Below are 23,227 nucleotides of genomic sequence, written 5' to 3'. Positions count from 1 at the left end.
TATAATCTGAAATGATAGATCTATAGATATATATCTATAGATGTAAAATATCTACAATGACCCTAAACATACAGCCAGAGCTACAATGGAATGGTTTAGATTAGAGCATGTTCATGTTTTAAAATGGCCTAGTCAAAGCCAGACAAGATCATTCAAGTGATTATTCCACGATGAAACTATTAACACTATAAACACTTTATTGCAAATACCCGACACACTGCAGTGGCCAAGTGAATCGGGGTATGCTAAAAGTTGCAGTTGATGTGATAAGCACATAAAAAGTCACAACATTTTGAGAAAAACCATTTAATATAAACAAAAGACGTAATAGATATTATAGTTAATATATGTGCTTGTAGATTTCTATGAAAATAGAAACAATGTATATTTTTACATAGCTGTGGATGATGAGCATGCTTATATAAAAAAAAAAAATTGTTCCAGTAGAGAAGTCAACAGAAGTCTTCAATCTCTTGTTTCAACTCCTAATCAAATAAAAGCAGGAAAATACAATAGATTAGAAACAGTAACAGTCCACTTAATATGGGAATTTGATCAATAATAATTAATGGCACTATTCTATACTAAGGCTACAAGTAATTACATTTGTACTCCTCAGACACCATTGCAATTATAAAACACAAAAGTTGCAACTTTAAGAGCCTTCTTTTACTCTAGATATTTCTTATTAAAGTAATTAATAAGTTACCCAATGGTGCCCCTTGCTATGACAAGTCCAACTATGTCCAATGAAAAAAATAAAAATAAACATACTAGCTACCTCTGCACATCAGTACACTCCAACACTGACCTGTATTAGTGACGTTTTGTCGTAGTCTTGTCTGTGTCTATAGATGCTCTGGCAGAGCAGAGCATAAAGTTTCTCCAGCTTGTAGACCTCGTACCCGTCAGTCTTGATCACTACTCTCTCCAGCAGCTCCTGAGGAAAAAAGCCAAGACAAAGGAATGATCTAGATTAACCATTATTCTTTTTTCTAGCATAAGGATTATGTGAAGTAGCCTTGTCGCTCCACCCTTTCAGAAAAAAGCTTTTAAGAATATGGTCAAAGCTAACAATAAAGAGTCAAAAGAATAAGCCACACACCTTTAATTTGTCCGTGTCCACTACCAGAGGAGGAGTTTCTTGGTGCAAGATTTGCAGAGAGTTGTCCACATTGATCACCTGGTTCAGCACGGCACTCTTTAGAGCTCGGGTTACACGCCTCACGCTCTTCTCTGAGACACAGAAAAGAGTGTTACAGCAGTGTAATAAATGAAAGTCTGCCGACACAACCACGCTGAAACACCGGGGGATGCAAGTTGCATTCTCTAGAAACCCCACTGATTTTCATTGAATGGGAATTTGTGGGTCAATAGATAATTTCTACAGGTAAAGTTCATACCTGCAAACTCATAATGGGTGAACAACTTTATATCTAAATGAGGTCATTGCCTAATTTGGATAATTGTAATAACTGCTTTAGGATCAGCGGCGGCTTTGTGTAATTCATTTTCAGTCTGACTACAGTTTTGATTGCTGCAGGAGGGTCCTGTGAGACTGACTTAACGAGACGTTCTTTCATGTCAGGCACCAGAATAGTCTCCAAGAACACCAGTAAAGGCCCTAGATTTGTCACTTTTTGGCAAAAGGAGGGTTTGGAAATTTAGTGCGAAAGCTGACAAGTTGGCAACACTGATTTGGATGAAAAGTTTGAGGGGCAATGGGGATATCAAAAAGGTCGTAAAGCTGATTGGCTTGTCACGTCACTTCAAAGATGTTCTATTGCGAAGATCATAACATCACTCCTTGTCCTTGTCTCACTCCAATCTCAGAAACCGTCCGGCAAGTTGCCACCCCTCTCCAAATGAAAACTCTTTGAAGCAACACGATTCACGTGGATGACCTAGTTTTCAAAACTGCAGATTTAGCCAAAAAGTGACAAGTTTGCAGGCATGCAAGTTAAAGAGAGAACTTTAGGTGTAAGCAGGATAGTGTTAATATCAAACTTGTACCTTTGTCTCCTCCTGCCGAGGCGTCTGTGGTCAAGGTATCGGTTGCTTCCACCTCCATTGGTTCAGTGGGCCTGTTCTGCTCTGCCTCTTCTACACAAACTACTTTGTTGTTGCCGTCTCCGTCTTGTATTACACGTTGACATTTCCCAGTTTCCGTCAGCTTTGATTGCTGCTGGGCATCTTGTTCTGTCTTAGTGTGGCTGTCTTTCTTAGTGTTAGGGGAATTGTCTTCAATGTGTTCCTTTCCTGCCTCAAACAGCCCTTCGTTCACTGACTGTTCTGGTTGATCTATGACACCTTCATCCACCAGTTCTTTTTCCTTCTCTTCCACTTTCACCGTTTCACTCTGGCTATCCGTATCTCGAGCAGCGTGACTCTCCTCTTGTCCCTCCGGACTGTCCTGTTCCTTCGCAGTGGACCCAGAGCGACCTTCGTGTGCCGCTGCAGGCCCCGACTCTACATCAACCATCATCTTATCCTGCTCTCCTCTAGTCCCTTCAAACTCGGCTGCTGCTCCTCCTTCTCCCTTCTCAACCTCCTCCTCCTCGTCGTTGTCCCCATCTTCATCATCCGACCCCAAGTGGGATTCATCTCTGGACATGTGAGGAGAGCAGGGAGACTTCCTCTTTGAATATAAGCCAGCGGACCAGCGACTCTTTCGTCTCTTCTTCTTTTGTGCTGGAGGAACAAAAGACACTAAAATAACTAATCACAAAAAACTGATTTGAGTTTATCATTTTATTATCTGTACTACCTGTGTTTTTAGATGTTGTAACAGCAGAGGCACTCGTGCTGGGAGTGACTGCAGCTGTGGGTCCAGCTGGCTCTTTTTGTGGAGTTATGTCCGTGATATTGGTCTCAACTGGACATTTGGACTGTTTGGGAACGACGTGGTAAAAGGACGGAGCCAACCGGGCCGTGGAACAATCTGAGGTAGAATATATACAGTTTTTAGTGGATGCAATTGTACAAATGTATTCTTGAAGATAAATGGGTGAGAAATGCATGGAAGCAAAAGTTATTTCTATGAGAAGTCAAGTGACTAAATGTTTCTAGCAAATTAAAAGCACAAACTTGGTGTGTGATTCTTTGTAAAAATGTTTTCATTGGTCACTGAGCAGTCAGTGGGTCACATTGAGACAAGCACTCTGATAATTACGTTAATCACATTTGTCTAACAACAAACTACTGCAAACACACTCAGCATTTACCTCTTGTGCTGCGGGACGCTTTCATCTCCACACAAATCTTCTCAAAATCTTCATCCAGTTCATCTCTGATGATGGCATGGACGCTGTCCTTTAAGGCACAGGCTTTGTGGCGAATCTGACGGTCTGAAGAAAACCAGTTTAAAACCTTTCCATCACACTTACTTGGTTAACTTGAGTATTATGCTGCATACGTGTCAGTGAGTATGTTTTTTTGCTGATCACTGGGTGTACCTGAGGGGTCCCTGTCTGGGTTGTATTCAAGGGCATTCTGCCAGATGAGATCCACGTCTTGGAGGAACTCTTTGACCGTGCCATACTTATGGAGATCGATATTAGTAAGAACGGTTGACAGGTCCATTGGCTTCTTGATCACCTCAGCATAATCTGGCACCTAAAACACATGGCAAAGAGGCCTCTCTGAGTACAATGGTGGGGAAAAAAGGAACACTGGAAAGTTAAACTATATGTCATATATATAAATGACACAATGCAATTCACAGCTACCTCCTCTAAATCGACAGGCTTTGTAAAGGCCTTGAAACGTTTATCTTGGGACAGACGGTTGGTGACATCCCGCAGGAAGAGGCGGAGATCCCTGAGGGTGTCTTCTTCCTGCTCCTCCAGTCTCCGGGTCTCTTCTTGTGTCAGCTGACGTGGGGGAGGTGGAGCAGCCACAGGAAGCACCTCCAGTGCATTAAGCACTTCAGAAGGGGGAATTTTGATAGATCAACATTCATTTTATAAATGCTTTGAGTGTACAGCCATCTTCAAACTGAGAGTGTTCTGATGTGTAAAAGTCAGTTTATATGTTGGGTTAAGAAATAAATGCACAAAACAACCCCTTTAGGGTTAGGAGTTGTATTAAGAGTAGGGCTGTCAAATGATTAAAAATTTTAATCAAATTAATCAGAATTTTCAGTGGATTAATCATGATTAATCACACCTGAATCCTAACCATTTTTTCTTTTTGAAATGCATACTAAAGATAAATAACAGGACACAGATACATAATTATCATTATTATCATCATTATTATTTTTTACATAAATACATGTTATTGATATTTGATTTTTTAATTCATTCCAGAAAATAATCAAATCAATGTTATTTGATAAGTCACAGACTGATTTCCCTGCATGGCTCTAGAAGGGTCTCGAGCCTCTGCAGTTTATCCCACTCTGCTGTGAGTTTGTGCTCCTGATGGTCCAGGGCTGCGATGACCAGACATGACCAGACATGTCAACCCTCCTGATGTTTCAAAGCCCCTCCCGAAAATCTCCCGGACCGACCTTTCTCCAGATTTCCACCCCAACAACAATATTGCTGCACCACCCGTCACTGGGCGCGCCGTTTCAGACCGAACAACAATAAAGGTTACACCTTGAAGTCGAGCGCGGCGATTAGAACGACTGGCGCTGCAAAGAAATCCGCTACCACCCCCCATTTCAGTGTGAAATATCCCCATACCTGGGAGGATTTAGATCGCATTGGCTTCCCTTCCTCCGCATGTTTCAGAACAGTATTACGGGTCTCTCCGATGGTCCTCTACCTCAGCGCTGCTCTTAGCCAAGCTCTGCTGGGCGGAGCTTTTTTTCTCTGTTCTGCTGCGCGAGAACAAGGGGGGGAGGGGGGGGGCGGGGGTGCGGGTCTCTGGCGCAAACGACTTGCTGAACCTGACGGCCTGACATATGCCTGCAGGTGGCAGTAATGTGTTGTATAGGATGAAGTGCATTCCCTAGAGGAAGAGGCACTTTGCTGACCTGAATAATTTGTCACACTGCGCATGCGTGAAATGCGTCAAAAAAATTGACGTAATTAACAACAAACAGCTAATTAACGCCGTTAACGCGCTATTTTTGACAGCCCTAATTAAGAGCATTTTAAAACAGACAAGTGGAGATTGTAGCCAAGACTCTTATGTTTCGAGCGGTGTGAAGCATTCTTATATTGGTTGAGTACAGGATATTCCTGTCGGATACTATGTTAGCCCCAACTTTAAGCTAAAGCCCACTTTAACAATAGATCACACATAGCTATCTTAGATGTCTTTTCTTTAACCAAAATTCTCACCAGCTTTCTTTTTTGAGGCCGGGGCCTTGGCAGCCTGATTGAGGATTAAATTCTCAAAAAAGTTTCTTCTTTCTCTGCTTGTGGGGACCTGGACATGAAAAACCTCTCCATACTCCCTCCGAAACAAGTCCTGCACCTGATTCAAGAAAAATGAAAAAGGTGAGAGAAGACTCACACAAAGAGTATTGTGTGCATCTCTAAGAGAAAATGAGACCTATCAACATTGTTTTCACACCACAGCCACCCATTAAACAACGTGTCCTCATGTATCACCACATTAAGTCAACAGGGCATCCCTTCTCTTTTCCATACCTCCATACTGAGTTCGTCATACGGGAGGTTGCACGTAGCCAGGAGCAGTATTGGAGCGAAGGGAGGGATGGAGCTGAGCAGGCTGAGGAAGGTGGCTCTTAAGGTCGGACCCACTGTTTCCCACCATTGACTGATGTGAGGGATGTACAGGATGCTGGGAGAGGTCCGCTTTGCTTCAACAAAGATCTGCAAAACGTGGACACAATAACGAATGGTGTGGGCGTTTTTGCTAAATCGGGATGCAAAATAAAATGCATAAATCAAAAGGATATTGTATGTAAAGAGATTGGAGGACAGACTTTGCAGCAGCAGAGGCCATACTAGAGACTGAGCAGAAAAGGTTTCGGCTAAACTTAATCAGTCATTTAGTCAAAAATATATTTCAAAACAATTGTTTTCTTAAGTAAAAAATAAATAAAAATAAATAAAAATCTCTCCTCCATTCAAATATTTGTCTGTAATACACATCTATCCCCACAGTCCACCATGTAAGGAGGTGGGTCCCATGAACTACAGTCACTGTGGCAGCCATTTTGGCCAGTGAGGTCCACGGAAAAGAACCCACTGAATTTGACATGGCTGCAAAAGTAGAGACTTCGGCCCAATCTCGATGTGCCCCTTAAACTCTGATGTGAACGCCTTGCATGCTCTTTTCCTCATAAGATAATCAATTCATTATTTAAATAATGTTCTAAATGTATAGATTTTAATATGACAGAACACAATGTGCCAGCCTCTTTGTATACAACTTCATGCTTTCACTTGTTGTTTTTAACCTCACATTGCAGTGACTTGTGGGTAATTCTCTTTGGCAAAGTCAGCATCCAATGCTGACTTACAGAAACGGTTCTCAAAGGGCTCTAACTCTGTGTTGGAAAGCGCACAAATTCTCAGTGGTGTGACAGTGGGGAAAGCCCGAAACCCTCAGGGAGTCCATAAAGGGAGGGGGGAGTCGGGGTTGAGCCTTCATCCAGGTCACCGGCAGTTCTAATGAATCAAGGGCCTCTTTAATGAATAGAACCCAACTCAAAGACATCCTTAACTGCCAAATGTTCCTAAATATAATAATATTAAACAGTGTATTCATTTGTGTTCTGGTAGCTCTTTTACCTGAGCGCAAGCCTCTTCCGGTGCGGTTGCGCTGGCTCCGAACAGCACGGCCATGTCCAGCGTGTACACAGTGAACTTCTCCAGAGTGTGGAGGACAGCAGGAGCCAAGTGGGAGCTCTGACCTGAGCCAAGTCTGCCCTCCAAGAGCAGCCTGGGGCGGTATGAGGTTGGCTGGCTCAGCACACTCCTACACACCGAGAGATCACATGGACAACGAGGAGGTAGGAAAAGGCTTGTGTAAATATTTGAGGGAAAGACTGGGTGAATTAACATGGATAATTATGACATTGAACACAAGACCATTCATTGATGTGAGATTTTACAAGAACACGGGTTCCACTTCCATTGTTATGCTACATGCTGGCTAATGTACACGTCTTTGCATCAAAATAAAAAACGTAGTTCTTCAACTGAAGCTAAATACATGTTTTACCCAAAATAAAGGGCTAAGTAAAACTATTATTTATATAGTATTTATTGGACATGTCTTTGGCCAAATGAAATACGATTGCATCCATTATTTCAGCGTGTCTTTGGGAGGCGGGTGGATAGGCTGTTGCAGGGTCGCTGTTCTGGTTTTGTCATTGACGGAGATTCAGTGAGGTAACGTTAGCTTTGGCTCTAATGCATCCACTGTACTGTTTTTTCTGTTACTTGTTTGTGGTGATTTTTTAGGTGGTTGAACAAGTTAGTTTTATGGCTATGTGGCGCAGATACAATTTTAACACACTGTGTTCATATGCTTTGTTCAACACCATTTGCCCGTAATCCAAAAAACGTATCATCCTTTTCAAGGGACTAGCCCTTCGCCTTCTGCGCAGTGTAGTCTGCTCTGGCTTTCTACTCTTCTAACTTTGAATAAATACGTTGTTTGAAAGAATTCAGGGACAAATGAACCCCTGCATGACATTCCTTCCCTAAAAACAAACCTATTGAGGCTGATGAGTCCCTTGACAGCAGGTATTTTGAGGTGGGAGTGCACTGTCTCTCCAGTGGCGCAAACTTCCTCCTCCTCCTCCTCCTCCTCCTCCTCACTGAACATCAGATCGTCCTCGGACACACCACAGGCCTGATCTGGGAATAAGCACACCATACAGCAGTTACTACAAAAGAGATCGCTAAATCAACAGTCAATCTGTGATTATGAATTTAATTTGCAGATAAACAAAACCGACGAGTGACGGAATAAATACATTTGATAGTACATGAGAAAAGTAATGCTGCACCTCGTTCTCTCTTCCTCTTGAAGCACTGCTCAGCGTGTGGGAACAGTCTGCTGACAGCATGGATGACATCCTGTAGGGTGGCGCTCAGCAGAGGACGAATGGCAGGTATCAGGTCTTTGGCTGGCGACACCACTGCCCTAAGAATCACACATTATCATCATAGTTAGTTATGAACCAGATACAAGAAGCATGCACTGGAAAAGTAAAATTGATTCTTACACTATTAAAATTATTTGACTGTTTTTCGTTATACCTCTGGGCGGCAGGCACCATCTTGGACATGGCTGACACAAAGTCTTTGCTTATGATGGCGATAGAGTCGACATCAAGCACAAGCTTCTGTGATGAGAGGTAGATCTGTGGGTAGCGACGGCGTAATGCACACAGGGCGGCCTCCGAACAAAGGGCCTTAATGTCTGCTCCGCAGTAACCTGGCCAACAAAAAGATTCACAATCTGAAGTGTTGTTCATACTGGTATCACTTCCAGTAGAGGTTGCACTAAAATATATATAAAATATTATATATATATATATAATATAAGTTATTTAGTGTTTCAAATTTACCATTATAATGAAAACATACCAACACATTTATCTGCCAATTCTTCCAGAAAAGTCTCGGCGGGTGGTGGAGACCACAGTCCGGTGTGGATCTTCAGAATGTCCTTTCTCGCCTGTCGTACAACATGAGATCACATCAACTTTAGAGCAAGCAGCTCAAAGCAGAGAGGGTTCAACTGTTCATTGTCTCTCTCTATTGTTTAATCCCTGCCGAGCATTAAAGGACATGTTCAGTTTGTCACCTCTCTGTCCGGCAGGCCGAAGAGGAACTCTCTGTCGAAGCGCCCCGGTCTTCTCAGCGCTGGGTCGATGGAGTCCAGTCTGTTTGTAGCTCCTATAACAACAACCTCCCCTCTGCCATCTAATCCATCCATGAGGGCCAACAGGGTCGACACAATGGAACTACAAAGACAGAAAAAAACAGGAACATTTGTTTTTCAAAACCACTTAGTGGTGACAAATAAAGCAGCAAATATAAAAAATAAAAAAGCAGATTTATTTAGTTTGAAATTACTATGTTTTTCGGAAATGACAAGATGAAAATTCTTTTGGGCTTTACTGTGTACAGCCTACACTCCCTAATTTCAGTACAATCACCACACCTGTGCTGTACAACATACGGAAGAGGGGTGCTGCTCACCTGTGGATCTGGTCCTGGCGACTCGACCGGACTGGAGCCAAACCATCAATCTCATCAAAGAAGATTATGGACGGTCGCATCTGATACGCCTAGAAACAATTCAATGAGTTCAATCAGCTGCAGATTGCATTACTGATTTACTAAATCCATCCTAATCTACCAGTTAATGTGACAAAATCTAGTGAGACAGCATTAAAACAGGCAAAAAAACAGATAATCTCCATCCATCCATCCTAAAGTGTGAAGTTTGTTTACCTGGTCAAAAAGCAGCCGCAGCTGTCTCTCAGATTCTCCAACCCATTTACTGAGGCAGTCGGCTCCTTTCCTCATGAAGAAAGACACTTTTCTTTCGCCCTGACTGCACTCATTGGCCAGCGCTCTGGCTACAAGGGTTTTCCCTGTGCCTGGAGGACCGTAAAAGAGACAGCCCCTAAAGCAAAGAGGAAGTATGTTAATAATAGAGATTCTAGGAATCAATCGAACAAAAGTCCAAGACGAGATATTAATTAATGAATGTAAAAAAAGCTGGACTATAGTGTAATCTTCTCAACAAATGCACACATTCAGATTTACCTGGGAGGCTGCATCTTGAACCTCTCAAAGACTTCTGGATAGAGGAGAGGAAACACCACCATCTCCTTCAGCGCAGAGATGTGTCTACTCAGACCTCCAATGCTCTCAAAACGCACCTGGATGACAAAAGGCGTTATGTTCAGATTGGTTGCTCAGAATACTACGGACTCTACAATCATCAGCATTGTATTAGCATGAATACAGGCTTTGTTTTCTTATCTCCAGTAATAACCATTAAGAAAGTGACGTTGGCACACAGTTGACTATTCCCATTCAAATTAAAGAATACATTTGAAACATTTGAAATATGGTATATCTCCTGCATCTGTTATTTTTAATAACGCGCCTTGAAGGGCCATGTAAGTTTATATTTACATCAATGCAGCGTAACACAGAGTCACAGGCAACCCTCTGTCTGCGTTGCTCCACCTATAGATTTACCGTCTTGTCGATTTGCATCGGGTCCACATCAGCGAGGCTGGCTCCAATCTTCATCCTGTCCTTGTGGATACCCAGCAGATCTTCTTTCACAAGGTTCATAGGCAGACATCTGCAGGGACAAAAGGAAAACAAACAATGTTTTGCTTGTTTTCACAATGTACTGTATTAACCACTAATATATATATATATATATATATATATATATATATAAATAAAAACAGGATGGTGGGTAATTGATGCATGTAAATGTATTTTGTGTTGTAAGTTGATAAATAAACCAGTTAAAATTGGTAGTTCCTCCAGCCTGCTCATTGCAAATGTGTTTTTTTCTTGTTCATATTGTGTGTGGTAACAAATAATTTCCTTTTTATGGTGCCCCGAAGTTAATTTACTGTGTTCTTGACCACATTAATTTGAAAAATGGACGTGTTTGATCTCGTTTTATTATAAGTAGACTGAATGAAAAGCTTCACATTTTAATTAAAACTTGGGCTTAAAAAGGTTGGTGACAACTGCTTTAAACCTTCTGTCTGCCATCTTTGTGTTCAACTCATGTTCTTACGTACAACAGCTGCTGATGCGGCTCTCACCTGTTGACTGATAAGCTCCTGTTCTTACTTTTCCGTCTCTGGAATTTTTCATCGTCCGAAGATGAAGAAGTGGAGTCACTACTGTGAAAGGCGTGTCTTCTTCTGCGAAGGCAATAGAAGCAACATTATCTCTCCCACTAATAATATATATCTCATTATAATTATCAGCTTATCAACAACTAAGAATCCCAACCTAATTTAGGTAACGGGTGATAATGAACAACACTACTACCATTCATTAATAAGTATGGCAGTCTTAACAAACACACAGTAATAATGCATACATTTAGGAAATGGGGAGTATTTGATTATGCTGCGCTCATTCAAACATTTTCAGTGACATCATCACCATACACGACACTAATAGCACACCCTCTGAACAACATCTAGAAAATGAAATAGACAGTATTCAAATGACAGAAAATACTGGCTAATATAAAGTCAGCAAACAATGGGTCACTGTTGACAAATTAACAATAGCACTAGCAAACCCCGACAAACACAAACACCAACATGGACGAGAAGTGAGGTTCTCACCTCTCAGAACTACTCCTGCAGGTGGCATGAAGAGAAATCAGAAAGAGGAAAAAAGACAAATTTAGGGATTGCTTTTATATGAAGGGATTAGAGTTGTCACGATACCAAAACTATGACTTTGATACTATACCACAAATAAGATAGTGGAACATTTATCTATGATAAAAATAAAAAAAAAACATAAAACATCTAAGCTTCCCTTTTTACCAGCTTCTTCGTGCCCCGCTTTTTGAACACTTAACAAATGGCATTTATGTTAGTATTAGCCCACAGCAAGATATTAATGACAACAATATGGTAAAATCATAGCATTGATTATACACCGCTATGTAGGCCTATTGTCTGTATCTGACTATATGACTACAGTTATTTCTGTGCGTATGAATTACATAATTTTACAGTGTGTTTGAGATGGAAAAAACCCTAAAGCTATGTGGTTTGGGTACATTAAAGCTGGACAAATAATTAAAGGCCAATTTTTCTTCTTTATTGAAAAAAAGACAATGAAAATTGCTTTATGGGTGTATTGTTTGGTACAATTCTGTGTGCATTCTGACCTCATGAGTTATTTTGCATGTATATATTTCTGCTGGACTATTCAGTAACTTATTAGCTGTCTTGCTTTGTGTTGTACTTACTTAATGTTTGACTGTTTGCTGCCATCTCTCACGGTTTCCCCGTGTAACACACAGGCTTTTGCATGTTTTCACACGCACTCACGCCACACATCGAAGGTCTCAGGCTAAAAAACAATCTCCAACCTCGCCGACGGCAAGTGGCGCATCTGTGACGTTATTCGCGTCACGTCGACGTGCTACAAAAACAAAGCGTAGATTTCAACGGGTTTCACTAAGTTTAGCCGCTAGCAAGAATCTCGTTAGCAATGTTAGCAAGTTGGTTATAACATGTTTGGACATTGATGCTGGTATTAAGTGCTCTAGCGTCGGCTTCCTTGTAATGTTATTGTGATCGATACAGAGCTGCCGACTGAGTGTGATTTTGTCGAATGCTACGGCTGACGGGGGGGGGGGGTTAACGCTACGTGCAGCCATCAGCGTCACAGATGCACCATTTAACATCGCCGAGGTTGGAGATGAACCAGCGTGGATTGTTTTTTTAGCGTGAGACATTGGATGTGTGGCGTGAGTGCGTGTGAAAACCTGCAAAAGCCTGTGTGTTACACGGGGAAACCGTGAGCGATGGCAGTCCTGTAGCTGTGTTGGCTTGACAACAACTTTCCCAACAGTCAAACATCAAGAAAGTGCAACACGAGACCAAGCGGACGTCCTCTTTTACCCGGAAATTTACCCTAAAAAATGCGTAATAACTACTTTATACCCAAAGTATTTCCAGATCTCACGTCTGGCATCTTTTCTCTCAAGCCGACGGTCGGCAATAGCTCCTGCACATGAGGGCTTGTCTCACCTGAGATGACTCGCTGTGAGCTACCTGTTGCATGAGAGCTGGTAGCCCCGCCCACCCAGTCAATGCACGCAGGCAGCCGGACATGGAGCGGAACACTGAGTGCGCTCTGGTTGCTGGTTTTTAAAAATATTCAAAACCGTATGGTTTTCAACGTAAGGGTACTGCGGTACCTTTCTAGTACCGGTACACCATGCAACATTAGAAGGGATCATTTCAATGTTCTGTTTTCATAATGTATTAATCCCAACAGAAGTTGTAAACTACACAGATTGTTTGATGTTTGTGAGGATGATGACGGAAGGTGTCTGAGCTCGTACTCACCTGCTGCTTCTTCTCCTGGTGTAGGGACTCCTAGGGGCCGTGGAGCTGAATCTAAACCTGCGTCTAGGAGAAGAATGGTCCTTGAAGTACATGCTGCGCTTTCTGGGCTCTCTGGGCTCTAAGAAACAATGACATACATCCTCAAATCAATTACAAACAGGGATTTAAGTACAGTATTTAATAGGATAAATGAACGAAACAATGGTTCAGCTTTTGAAAATGACAAAGTATTGAACGCAATCTATCTATTTGCTCCTGGGCAAAATCTGCTTTAAGAATTCTTGGGATTCATCCCATTTCTGCGTTGCTGGATGTTATACAGCATAAGGGTGTGCTCAGATTTTGAATTAGGTAAATTAAGTGATTAAATTGATCGAAATGAAAAATATAATTTAGTTGAAAAAAATGCAGTACCGTCCTGTGGGGCCTGATAGCGGACCACAGTCTTTCGCTGCCGGAAGTCATAACGCCTCTGATTTTCTTCTTCCTCGTCATCCTCCTCTTCATCATCATCCTCATCTACTTCCTCCTCCTCCTCCTCCTCATCTTTTTCTACATCTTCAACCCCCTCTTTGTTGTGATCTTCCACATCACCTCCTGTGAAGAAAAAATAAGTAGCATTATTATTTAAAACAATTTAAATGTCACTCATGTGACACTAACTGTAGTAACCGTCAGGTGTATAACATTCACAATTATTCTTATTAAAACCTTATTAATTTTACCTTCGTTCTCTTTCTCTGTGTCTTTAATCTCCACATCTGTCCTCAGAGACCTAGTCACTCTTCCCCTGGTGTACACACCGATCTGTTCAGAGGAAACGGGTCAAATCAGGTCATGAATATTCAGTTTAGAAGCTTATTAGGGATTAGCAATACCCCCTACTGTCAAAATAAAAACTAAAATTAGGCAATAAAACAGAGCTGGAAATTAGGTTTGCTGTTTTTAAAGTCTCTACGTTTCACCTCCTCTACATTGTCCCTGTCTCTGCTCCTCTGTCTGCGTCTCATCTTCTGCATGTCGTCCATCTTCTGGAGGACAGCCTCAGCGGTGCTGAGACAATCAGAGAAAAAACAGTTAATCACTCAAATCAATAATTAGTCTGCTATGTATGTCAAGTTGTTTGTTAGATACAGGACAGGAAGAGCTTTATTTTTAACTCAAGCAGTAAAGGTAGAAGCCAAACAAAGCTTGAGGAATTGAACTTACTTGGTGATGAGGCGGTCATAGAGCACGGACTGGTTTCGAGAATCTAGTTTGTATCGGGTGATTCGGGAACTACGTCGCACTGAGCGATCTTCTTCCTCGTCCTCTTCTCGGCTCTGTAGATCAAAGCAACTCCTCTTGGGAGTGGATGAACCCTCCACCTTATCTGGAACATCTGGGGCAACAGAAACCGTTAGACGGTTTAGTAGTAGTATAGATCCTCCAAAACACTGAATGTTGCTAAATATAAGCATTGTGTGCTATATACTTTAAGACAGTCAGTGCAGCAGATGTTACCTGCTTGCTGCTTGACTATGGATGTTTTCCCCTCCCTTTGGAGCCTGGAAGACTTTCTGAAGATAAAAGATAACAAACACAACTTGATCAATTAATGAATTTCTAATGTATATTTTCTTATACTTTGAATGTTTACAATAAATGCATTGTAGTGTCCACAAATTCTGCTAGAATGTTTCAACTCATTTTGCATAATTAAAAAAACAAACACTAGCAGACATAACGAGCAGATTTTATAGAAAGTTTGGTTTAAAGTTTAAAATATTTCAAAATATCATGATAAGCACACATGCGTCACCTCAGGCATCCTTCTACGGAGCTGGCCTCAGTTACAGGGGAGCTGTTTTTTAGCTCCAGATCAGCAAAAGACACCCCTTCTTTAACTCTCTGTCCTCGGGTCTTCTGGGAGTGATGAGGTTCGGTTTCCTCATTCAGCTTCATATCAGCATGACCCTGGAAAAAGAGCACACATTTACATATATGTACAACAGATAAATGTCTGCTCACATTAATCACTAACCAAACTTCTCATCTTTTGCATATTGAATTTTTGATTATATTTTACAAATTGTAAATGTTCTCATGCAGACATGTATGTATGTTTAGACCAGTTTTCAACGTGATTTTTAATAACGGTGGTAAACGTACAAATGTGGACGTCGTTTATTTTAAACCTTTTAAATAATGATATAGCACAAAGTAGAGGACGACATTTTACCGTATTAAAAATCACGTTGAAATGTGGTCAAAACACCGAACACCCAAACGTTAAAATAAAAATGGCCTAGCAGCGTTAATACTGACATATGAATCCAAGTAAAATATTAGCATGGACAACAACTGCTCATTGAACCTTAAATCACGTGTCGGTTAACGTTACGTTAAGTGGAGAAGCTAACAAGGCGGCTAGCTAGCTTAGCACGCTAGCAAAACTAGCCCTGTAAAGTTATGTCCATCAATAGTTTACACACCAACTTAGAGGCGATCTGGTTGTTTAACCAGCTGCCTCGGTGTTTATGCTCACATTAGCGATGTGGTTTTCCAAACTGCTGAAGCTGTCATCCAGGGCCTGGGAGGACCGAGTCAGCCGGGTGGACTTTCTCTGCGACGCGGGAAGAAGCGACAGAAACTCGGAGCTTGTATCCAACTCCATCGCTCTCCTCTTCGGGGTGGTTGCGACCGGCTCAGCTCCGGCACCGCCGCCGCCGCTGCTGCGTAGTATCACCATCTTGACTCCAAAACCCACCTCGTTTTAGCACGAACTACGGATTAGTAGCCTCTATTCCGTCTTCAACTGTACAATGTTTTCGGTGCCGCCAACATGGCACAGAGGGGGGAGATAACGGCCAGCTGACCCGCACCAGCTCCTCTCTGAGTCCTTGATTTCTGGCGCCATAAACGTCATCGTGTGTTATGAGGTAAGTGGCTTAGAGCAACCGCCAGGAAAAATAGATCCCTCCCCCAAATTGTGAAAGAAACCAGGAAAATAAAATGGTTGTACACTTCACTGACCCGATTTACGCTGCAGCTCGTTACTGTATATGACTTCGGTTGTCATTAAATTAGTTGTGGCATTTTCTTTTAAACGTAAAATAAGCGGAAGGATACAAATACGGTTTGAAAAGTTGTGCCGGTTGACCTCAGCACGTTTCTTATCCAACGTGTGCATTATCGCGCGCTCTTGACGTAGACACAAATCATGTTATGAGAGCTAATTTTGTTGAACATTTAACACAATTGTTGCAAAATTACCCTTCAATAACATAAGTGATTCAAAACAGAGTCGATATCACCTCATCTTTTATTTGAATAAGCGACAGATACCAGAAGAGAAAATACAAACTCTAGAATTGCTTCTAGCTTGAAAAAAAGCACATTGTGTAAAACTGCTGTACAGCCAAACAGATCTTAACTGTAAAAATCACAAAGCTTTACGTTGCAATCCTTAACTTTTATTGGTCTTAATAACCAAATTTGAGGGATGCTAATGATGTGCAGACAAGAGAATGGAAAACTGTCAATATTGAAGATTACTAAATCACTCTGAGACACCAATTCTCTTTGTTGTCTAAAATAACTTACCAATTTAACAAGTTGATTTTGGTTTGACCAACAGACATTTGTCATTGCGGTTACAAGAAATCCCATTTTGAATACTTTGTTAGAGCAACTTCCTTGATCTGTTAGCCAATAGCAATGCCTTTGCAACAGTATTGAGAAATATGAAAAATGAAGGATTCAACGAAAGACTTGAGATTTACACTCATCAAAGGCCACATTCCTTTTCATATGCAAAGCAGCCAACTGACACATGTCACAGTACCCGGGGTGTGTTTGACAACAAAACATATTGGTTATATGATTAAATTAGTTTGCCCTCTCACCACAACTAATGGAGTTTGGTCAGTTCAGTTGTGAGTGGCTTCCACAAAGGCTGTGCATACACAAAAAGAAAGGGGGTCATTTTAAGTAAATTAGATGCGGGCATAATCCCAAACAGGCGATTTGAGTCGACATATTTAATCATTTTAGTGAAGGCTTCTTGTGTTTTCTGAACGGAAGCACAACGCGGACAAACGGTCTGAATAACTGGTCTACGATATTGTGACGTGATGCTGTTGGCTACTCTGCTGTTACGTCTCAAAATGTGGCCAGAGAGCCCTGCCGTCAGGAAGGGTGTGTTCACGCAATCGCTGCCAGGTAGTCTTTCACCTCCGCTGGTGTAAGTCTTTTGAAGCCGGCCTCGTTGCAGATCCCCACCTCAATGTTCTCCTCTGTCATCTGACCTTCAAAACTCTCCTGAAATACGAGAGGCAGGACAGTGTAAATGACCAATACAAGAACAACAGGATAAACACATATAAAAAATATATATGTATATATATATATAACAAAAAGCAAACCTTCAAAGTCAAGATGGCTGTGTGAATGGCATCTTCCAACTCCAGATCGTTGTTATACCTGGCGAACAAAAACAGTCATCAAGCAATCTGTGTAGTGTACAAGTAAAGGAACTTGTGAGGCAGCTGTAGCAAACAGCTCAGCAATGTGCATTGATTGTGCACTGTACATGAGGTAGTCGCAACCGTGAGGCCGCCATCTAGCAGGCAAATGAGGTACTACCAAAACGGTTGCTTTAAATGGATGAGAAATATCAATGAAAAAAAAAAAATCATACTTGCAAAGTTCTGTTTAAATATCCTTCCACCAATAAAGTGGACACAGTACTGTGCTGCCACTGAGGCCTAACCATCTAAACGTAAGATTCAGTGATCAACTTTTTAAACAAAAAAACATTTGGGAGACAATCTTGCACCAGTAAAGCTCCAAGGAGTGTAGTGAGGAATTATGGCCCAGAAAGAAAGCGGCTCATCTTCCTTGTGTGCCAACTACAAATGGATTTTATTGGACAGTGAGGCTTCTGTGCATTTTCATGTTGGCTTAAAATAAATGTGAAACAACATTGAAAGTGTGGTCATAAGTCTCTTACAACTAAGATATCATTTTAATTGACATTATACTCTGTACTGTAAAAGGTTACCTCTTTTCAAGGAATGTTTTTCCATTAACGTAGTTCTTTCCCATGGCGGTGGCTTTCCATGCAAAGTATGCACCCTGACAGTCAGAAACAAAAAGGGGAAATTATGCTTCTGTGGCAGACCCCCCATGCAGATACTTCTGAAAGAGCATTGTAAATTAGTCGGGTAGTCATATTATTTTAGCAACGCAGGGTTAAGCCGCTGTCAAAGCTCTTCTATGAAAACACAATTAAGATTGAGCTGAAAAGAGTAAATAAATTGAAGACAAATGTTATCCAACAGATATGAAAAATAGCTGGATAACATACAGAGGGGTCTGACTGGAACAGGTAGGGTTGGTCTTCATCCCATCCGGCTATCAGCAGTGAAACACCAAACGGACGCACCCCACTGGAAGAAAACACAATAAATTAAAACAAAAGAAATACCAACATCATCTAAAATATAAATGTGGTAAGTTCATAAGAAATTTCTTCATTGATGCATCTATGTAAATACTTACCCAGACTGTGTGTACTCCTGCATTACGGAGGCCACTCTCTGGACCAGCTGACCTGTGGGGATTGGCTCCTGGTAGACCAGGAAGTACTGTTGTGCCAACTTCCTGGCTCGTCGCACTAAAACCCTAAAAGTAACACATCACTTATTAATGTACCTGATCATGAAGTTCAGTATAAAGACAAACTCATCAACCAAATGCGGCATCCCCTAGATACAGACATACAATGCAAAAAAAGTCCTGAATGGTTGTTAAAATTGTAAACCCTGCAAAAAAAAAAAACAGACCTTTATGAGGCTAACATTGATGTTTTATCCACTGATGAGCAATCAACCATCTGTTTCTCTATTGTGCTTTAAAAAGCCGTTGGACATCACGCAGAAATTGCTGATCCAAAGTTAGAAAAGACACAATTCGAGCGCTCGTTTTTTGGAAAATCTGAAGGAATCCCCACCTGTAGTCAGGCCCCATGCCGCTGTAGACCATGCCTATGTGTTTGGTGATAGGCTCCACTTTATGGACACTCTGTTCATCATACAGAATGGACTTTTGTTTCTTCTCTGTTGCCAGGACAACTCCATTGGAAGCTGAAAATGAAGGCACATCACAACCAGCATTGTAACAAATCCTGGCCAATGAGTAAATTTCAGGAGAACTAGCGCTTACGCAGTGGCAATATATACGAAAGGTATCCATGGCAATTGTGTTGATTTTAATTTTTGCAAATAATTGCAATTAAGAGTAATACACCATTTTAAACAGACAGTTGCATCCTCTGATAACAAATCCGACAAACTTACTTTACTTACGTTACTTTAGTATTTTGCCCCATTTAATCATAGCTTCTGAATTCAAAATGGTGACACATATATTGTCAACAATGAACAAATCTTCAAGTGCATGCGTTTCATCAGAGGCTAGAGTTGTATCGGACCCACTCATAAATATAACTCCATCATACCTTTGATGCCGACGGAAGGGGCTCCGGCTGCTACAGCTGCCAGGGCATATTCAATCTGGACCAGTTTACCCGAAGGGCTGCAAGATGAAACACATGATGAGGTGGCGGTACATGCTGTGAGAAAAATCAACGAAGCTATATGCAAATACTATGTAGTGCGTCCCCATTAACAAGGATGAAACTGAAAGCAAAAGCTAAAACAACCGACTCATCTGAGCTAATTCGGCTAACGTTAAGCTAACGTTAGCCTCCAACGGTAGTGTGTTTAGCATGTGAATGGGACATGTTTTGGTTTATTCAGTAAACTCTTCAGAAATAAAAAAAAATGTTTCATGATCGACAGTAGACAAAAAGTGAGACTTGACTCGTCCATTTTACTCAGAAACACGTTAGCCGACAGGCTAACGGTTAACGTAGCCGATTCATTTCACTATACCCGACAATGACAGTGCACCAACTACAATGCACACAAAAAACTCACTTTCCCCTCAAAATGGAAAAAATGCAAACAGTTTTAAAAACTGCTATTCCACAGCATATCCAGGATGAACGTTTAGATTCTATTTTGAAGTTTCGTGGTAATTTATATAAAGTTTACCTAAATGTGGTGAGGGAGAAACTGTAGCCTCGTTCCGCCATCTTGTTCCTCTTCTTCTACTGCGTGTTGACTGAAGAACCGCAGATCCACTTTAAGGGGGATACTGCCCCCTACATTCACAACATAGACACTGAGGGTGTTTAACATGGACAAGAAAAACGATGCATATTTAAAAAATGCATTAATAGTAATAATATTACATTTAAGGTACTCTTGAAACGTTAAACGATATTAACAAAAAACAAAGAAACAATAAAAGCTGAGTTATTAAAAAACTCTATGACATTGGACCAATGATAGACGGTAAAATCTGGTGTTATAATTTTAGATAAGTTACAAAATGATTTTTTCACACACATACACTTACACAAATTACAAATTATCACCTGAAATGTGAATATGATATACTAAAATGTATTTTCACATGTAAATTAATAGGCACTATGTTACAATGGATATCATAGTATGATATACAAATATATTTTTAAAAGCCCGGGAACAACAACCTGTATGACAGTTCCAACTACCACGACAAAGTATGAAACCTCATATCGGACAAGTTCACAGTTTTTTTGCTGGATTCTCCTGAAATGCATCCCCATGTGTTATGAATAACTGTTGAAACACACTGAAGAGTGAAGTAAAAAAGTGGCCGCTATGTTGTAGTAAAACGCCCGAATCAATGTTGCCTCCTTGAGTTGAACAGAAGAAGAGCAGTTGGTTGTCGCTGTATGATGACGTCGTGGATCTCAGTGACCGTGAGCTGTCTGTCATGTTGAACGGAAAGAAAGCGTGCTGACGACCAAAATGATGAATTTAACTGCTTTTGTGCACAGCCTGAGATGTTCTTTGCTACACATTGAAAGCAGACTTCTGCAGGCGTCCGGACTGACGTTAGACAAACAACTGGGTGAGTTTACTGCTGGAGCTCAAGACGACATCTAACGTTAGCTAACGTTACTGCTAATTGTGATACAAGCTCTGTCCCTGACTGACGGACACACACTTTATTTTAGCGTAAACATGAATTCATTTAAAATGTAGTCTTGATACCTCTTCATTTGCATCATTGAGTCACAGTGAAAAGCAAAGTAACAATGGTCTTCATGTATGCAGCTCCATCTCTGGCAGTGAATGGCCCTAGCCTCCTGCCTCCGGTCGACATGGAAGATGAACCGGAGGAGCAGTCTGCTGGCCTCACTGACGGCATCCTCTGGATGGCAGTGCCCAAGAAAAGGCGCACCATAGAGATCAACCGCACCAGGAGGAGAGATGAGAACAACCTCCTAAAAGTCAAGGTACACCAGATCTTCTCATTTTACGCCCAACATTTGTTTTGTTCAGAGAGCTTCATACTGTCTGTACTGATTGGGAGGGATTAGAACAGTTAGAACCAATAGCTCTAATAGCTCCAATATAATCTATCATATTATGATTACTCTGCTGAAATATGTATGACAAATGTTTGTTTTTTCCCTAGATACCACAATTACTATGACTTTTAGTGGCATGCATAGACCCATCAGATTGTTTAAAGACTTAATGTTATTTCAATGTTATATAAGTAGCAAAAAATAGCAGCAAGTACTTTAGAAACTGTCTTGGCATAATGTTGTTTCAACTGCAGCTTCTCTGTCTCTCTCTCCCTCAGAACAACATTGAGCCGTGCACAGAGTGTGGCCACTTGAAGCAGAAACACATCATGTGTGGCTTCTGTTATGCTAAAGTGTGCAAGGAGACGGCTCTGATTCGTCAACAGATCACAGCAATGGAAGGCGGCCCGCTGAGGGCCCCGGCTGTAGAGACCGTTGTCGTGTACGAGGGTGAAACACCAAGTGAGCTGGACAAGGACAAGAGGATTGTGGAGAGAGGCAGGAAGAGGCCTGCCTGGTTCAGCTAAATATATTCAGATATTAACGTTGTGTGTGATACATACCTTGTGTTTGACACGGCTCTCACCCAACCACACACACACACAATGATTCTTGATATGATGCAGGAAACAGCATATTTTGTCCAGTGTGTTAATCAGTAAATTAAGGAGTTTTGTTTCCATTGGGTAACTGTTGGATCAGCACTGATACAAGCAGTTTTGATGAATACCGCCACATCAGACATGTTTGTGAACTGTACTGTATGAATGATGTGTTGGTCTAGGACTTGTATAGCTGCAAAGATTGATATAATATAATATTGAGGATTTTCAATATTGGATCATTTTCTTGGTGTTCTCAACTCATTTCTGACTGAAAAATGCATTATAAATTTGATTGTTTAATAATAAATCCATTATTTGGAAAATAAAATGTGTATCTACTTTATTCGACCAAATGTGTTGGTCGGATGTTATTGACATAATACAGGGTTAAAGAGTTTAAACATCTATTGATATATTACTTTGATTAAACCTGAATTATGTAGCTCAATAATAACCTTTAAATGGATGAAAATTAAAATGAAAAAAAGCAGTTCATTAGAGACACAAATGTGTGAGGATTCAGCGTACGGCTGAAGTAGTTGCTCTTATGTCTCAGGAACAGACTGTTATTCTGGAATGAGTCCATCTTATCATCCAGGGGCTCAGTCACACCATCATGCACTCTGGTGCCAGAGAACTAAAACGTAGGCACTAAGTTGCATTTTGCAGTTGGATTTATGACTTTGACAAAGAGCAGACGTAGTTTTGGATGAATGTGTTTGATTATGATTTTCAGTCAGTGATCTGATTGACCTCAGCTGTTTCCTTTCTGCAACATGTGATCTATTTGAGAGACATTCAAGGAGTCAGATAACACATTTTTTTAATGGGATGAACCCTAATTCCATGTAATTTAGGCACACCAGCCATTTAATACATTTTGACAAAATACACATTTATACAATGGATGCAAACCCATTTCCATAGAAACAAGGCTGCCTTTAAACTCACTCACTTGTCAGACCACATTGTACAGACAGAAATACACACACGATTGAGGAAGTGGAGCTACCGACTGGCTTAGCCTGGTCCTCGAAACAAGGCCCCAATGGGGTTGTGTCCCACTTGAGATTCAGCAGTGATTTTGTAGGAAGCACTGCAAGACACTGTTTTCTGATG

At 41.1% G+C, this 23,227-nt stretch overlaps 3 protein-coding genes and 1 non-coding gene across 5 annotated transcripts; 1 reads left to right on the top strand and 3 right to left on the bottom strand.

The window, feature by feature from the left end:
- Positions 1-246: 246 nt before the first annotated feature.
- LOC119197910 (ATPase family AAA domain-containing protein 2-like) lies at positions 247-15,924 on the bottom strand. Of its 2 annotated transcripts, none has more exons than XM_037454606.2 (30): positions 15,558-15,924; positions 14,832-14,986; positions 14,534-14,589; positions 14,240-14,411; positions 13,996-14,083; positions 13,756-13,837; positions 13,445-13,627; positions 13,031-13,148; positions 11,285-11,299; positions 10,748-10,849; positions 10,158-10,266; positions 9,717-9,832; positions 9,399-9,573; positions 9,144-9,232; positions 8,746-8,905; positions 8,526-8,616; positions 8,196-8,373; positions 7,943-8,079; positions 7,646-7,790; positions 6,717-6,903; positions 5,607-5,792; positions 5,295-5,430; positions 3,729-3,925; positions 3,456-3,615; positions 3,225-3,347; positions 2,768-2,941; positions 2,014-2,691; positions 1,106-1,236; positions 812-940; positions 247-485 (listed from the first exon to the last, which is right to left on the bottom strand). In XM_037454606.2, the coding sequence occupies exons 1-30, from the start codon at positions 15,759-15,761 to the stop codon at positions 453-455; spliced, it is 4,509 nt and encodes a 1,502-aa protein (XP_037310503.2). In that variant the 5' UTR covers positions 15,762-15,924; the 3' UTR covers positions 247-452. The 2 variants fall into 2 exon arrangements, with proteins under 2 accessions (XP_037310503.2, XP_037310504.2); XM_037454607.2 differs by having other exon boundaries at positions 10,748-10,846.
- LOC119198257 (small nucleolar RNA SNORA5) lies at positions 6,056-6,190 on the bottom strand. Its single transcript, XR_005114505.2, has one exon. It is a non-coding gene; the product is annotated as a small nucleolar RNA SNORA5 (small nucleolar RNA).
- A 392-nt stretch (positions 15,925-16,316) lies between the features above and the next one.
- Positions 16,317-20,260, bottom strand: psma2a (proteasome 20S subunit alpha 2a). The gene is made up of 8 exons (XM_037454457.2): positions 20,131-20,260; positions 19,533-19,609; positions 19,026-19,158; positions 18,575-18,697; positions 18,381-18,462; positions 18,075-18,148; positions 17,437-17,494; positions 16,317-17,332 (listed from the first exon to the last, which is right to left on the bottom strand). The coding sequence occupies exons 1-8, from the start codon at positions 20,169-20,171 to the stop codon at positions 17,216-17,218; spliced, it is 705 nt and encodes a 234-aa protein (XP_037310354.1). The 5' UTR covers positions 20,172-20,260; the 3' UTR covers positions 16,317-17,215.
- A 562-nt stretch (positions 20,261-20,822) lies between these two features.
- mrpl32 (mitochondrial ribosomal protein L32) lies at positions 20,823-22,436 on the top strand. The gene is made up of 3 exons (XM_037454458.2): positions 20,823-21,040; positions 21,247-21,428; positions 21,782-22,436. Exons 1-3 carry the CDS (start codon positions 20,938-20,940, stop codon positions 22,028-22,030), a joined length of 534 nt encoding a protein of 177 aa, XP_037310355.2. The 5' UTR covers positions 20,823-20,937; the 3' UTR covers positions 22,031-22,436.
- The last annotated feature ends 791 nt before the right edge of the window (positions 22,437-23,227 follow it).

This window comes from Pungitius pungitius, chromosome 11, assembly GCF_949316345.1.
Source record: "Pungitius pungitius chromosome 11, fPunPun2.1, whole genome shotgun sequence".
NCBI lineage: Eukaryota > Metazoa > Chordata > Actinopteri > Perciformes > Gasterosteidae > Pungitius > Pungitius pungitius.
The sequence above is the reverse complement of the archived record's forward strand: the minus strand, read 5'-3'. Positions and strand labels throughout refer to the sequence as shown.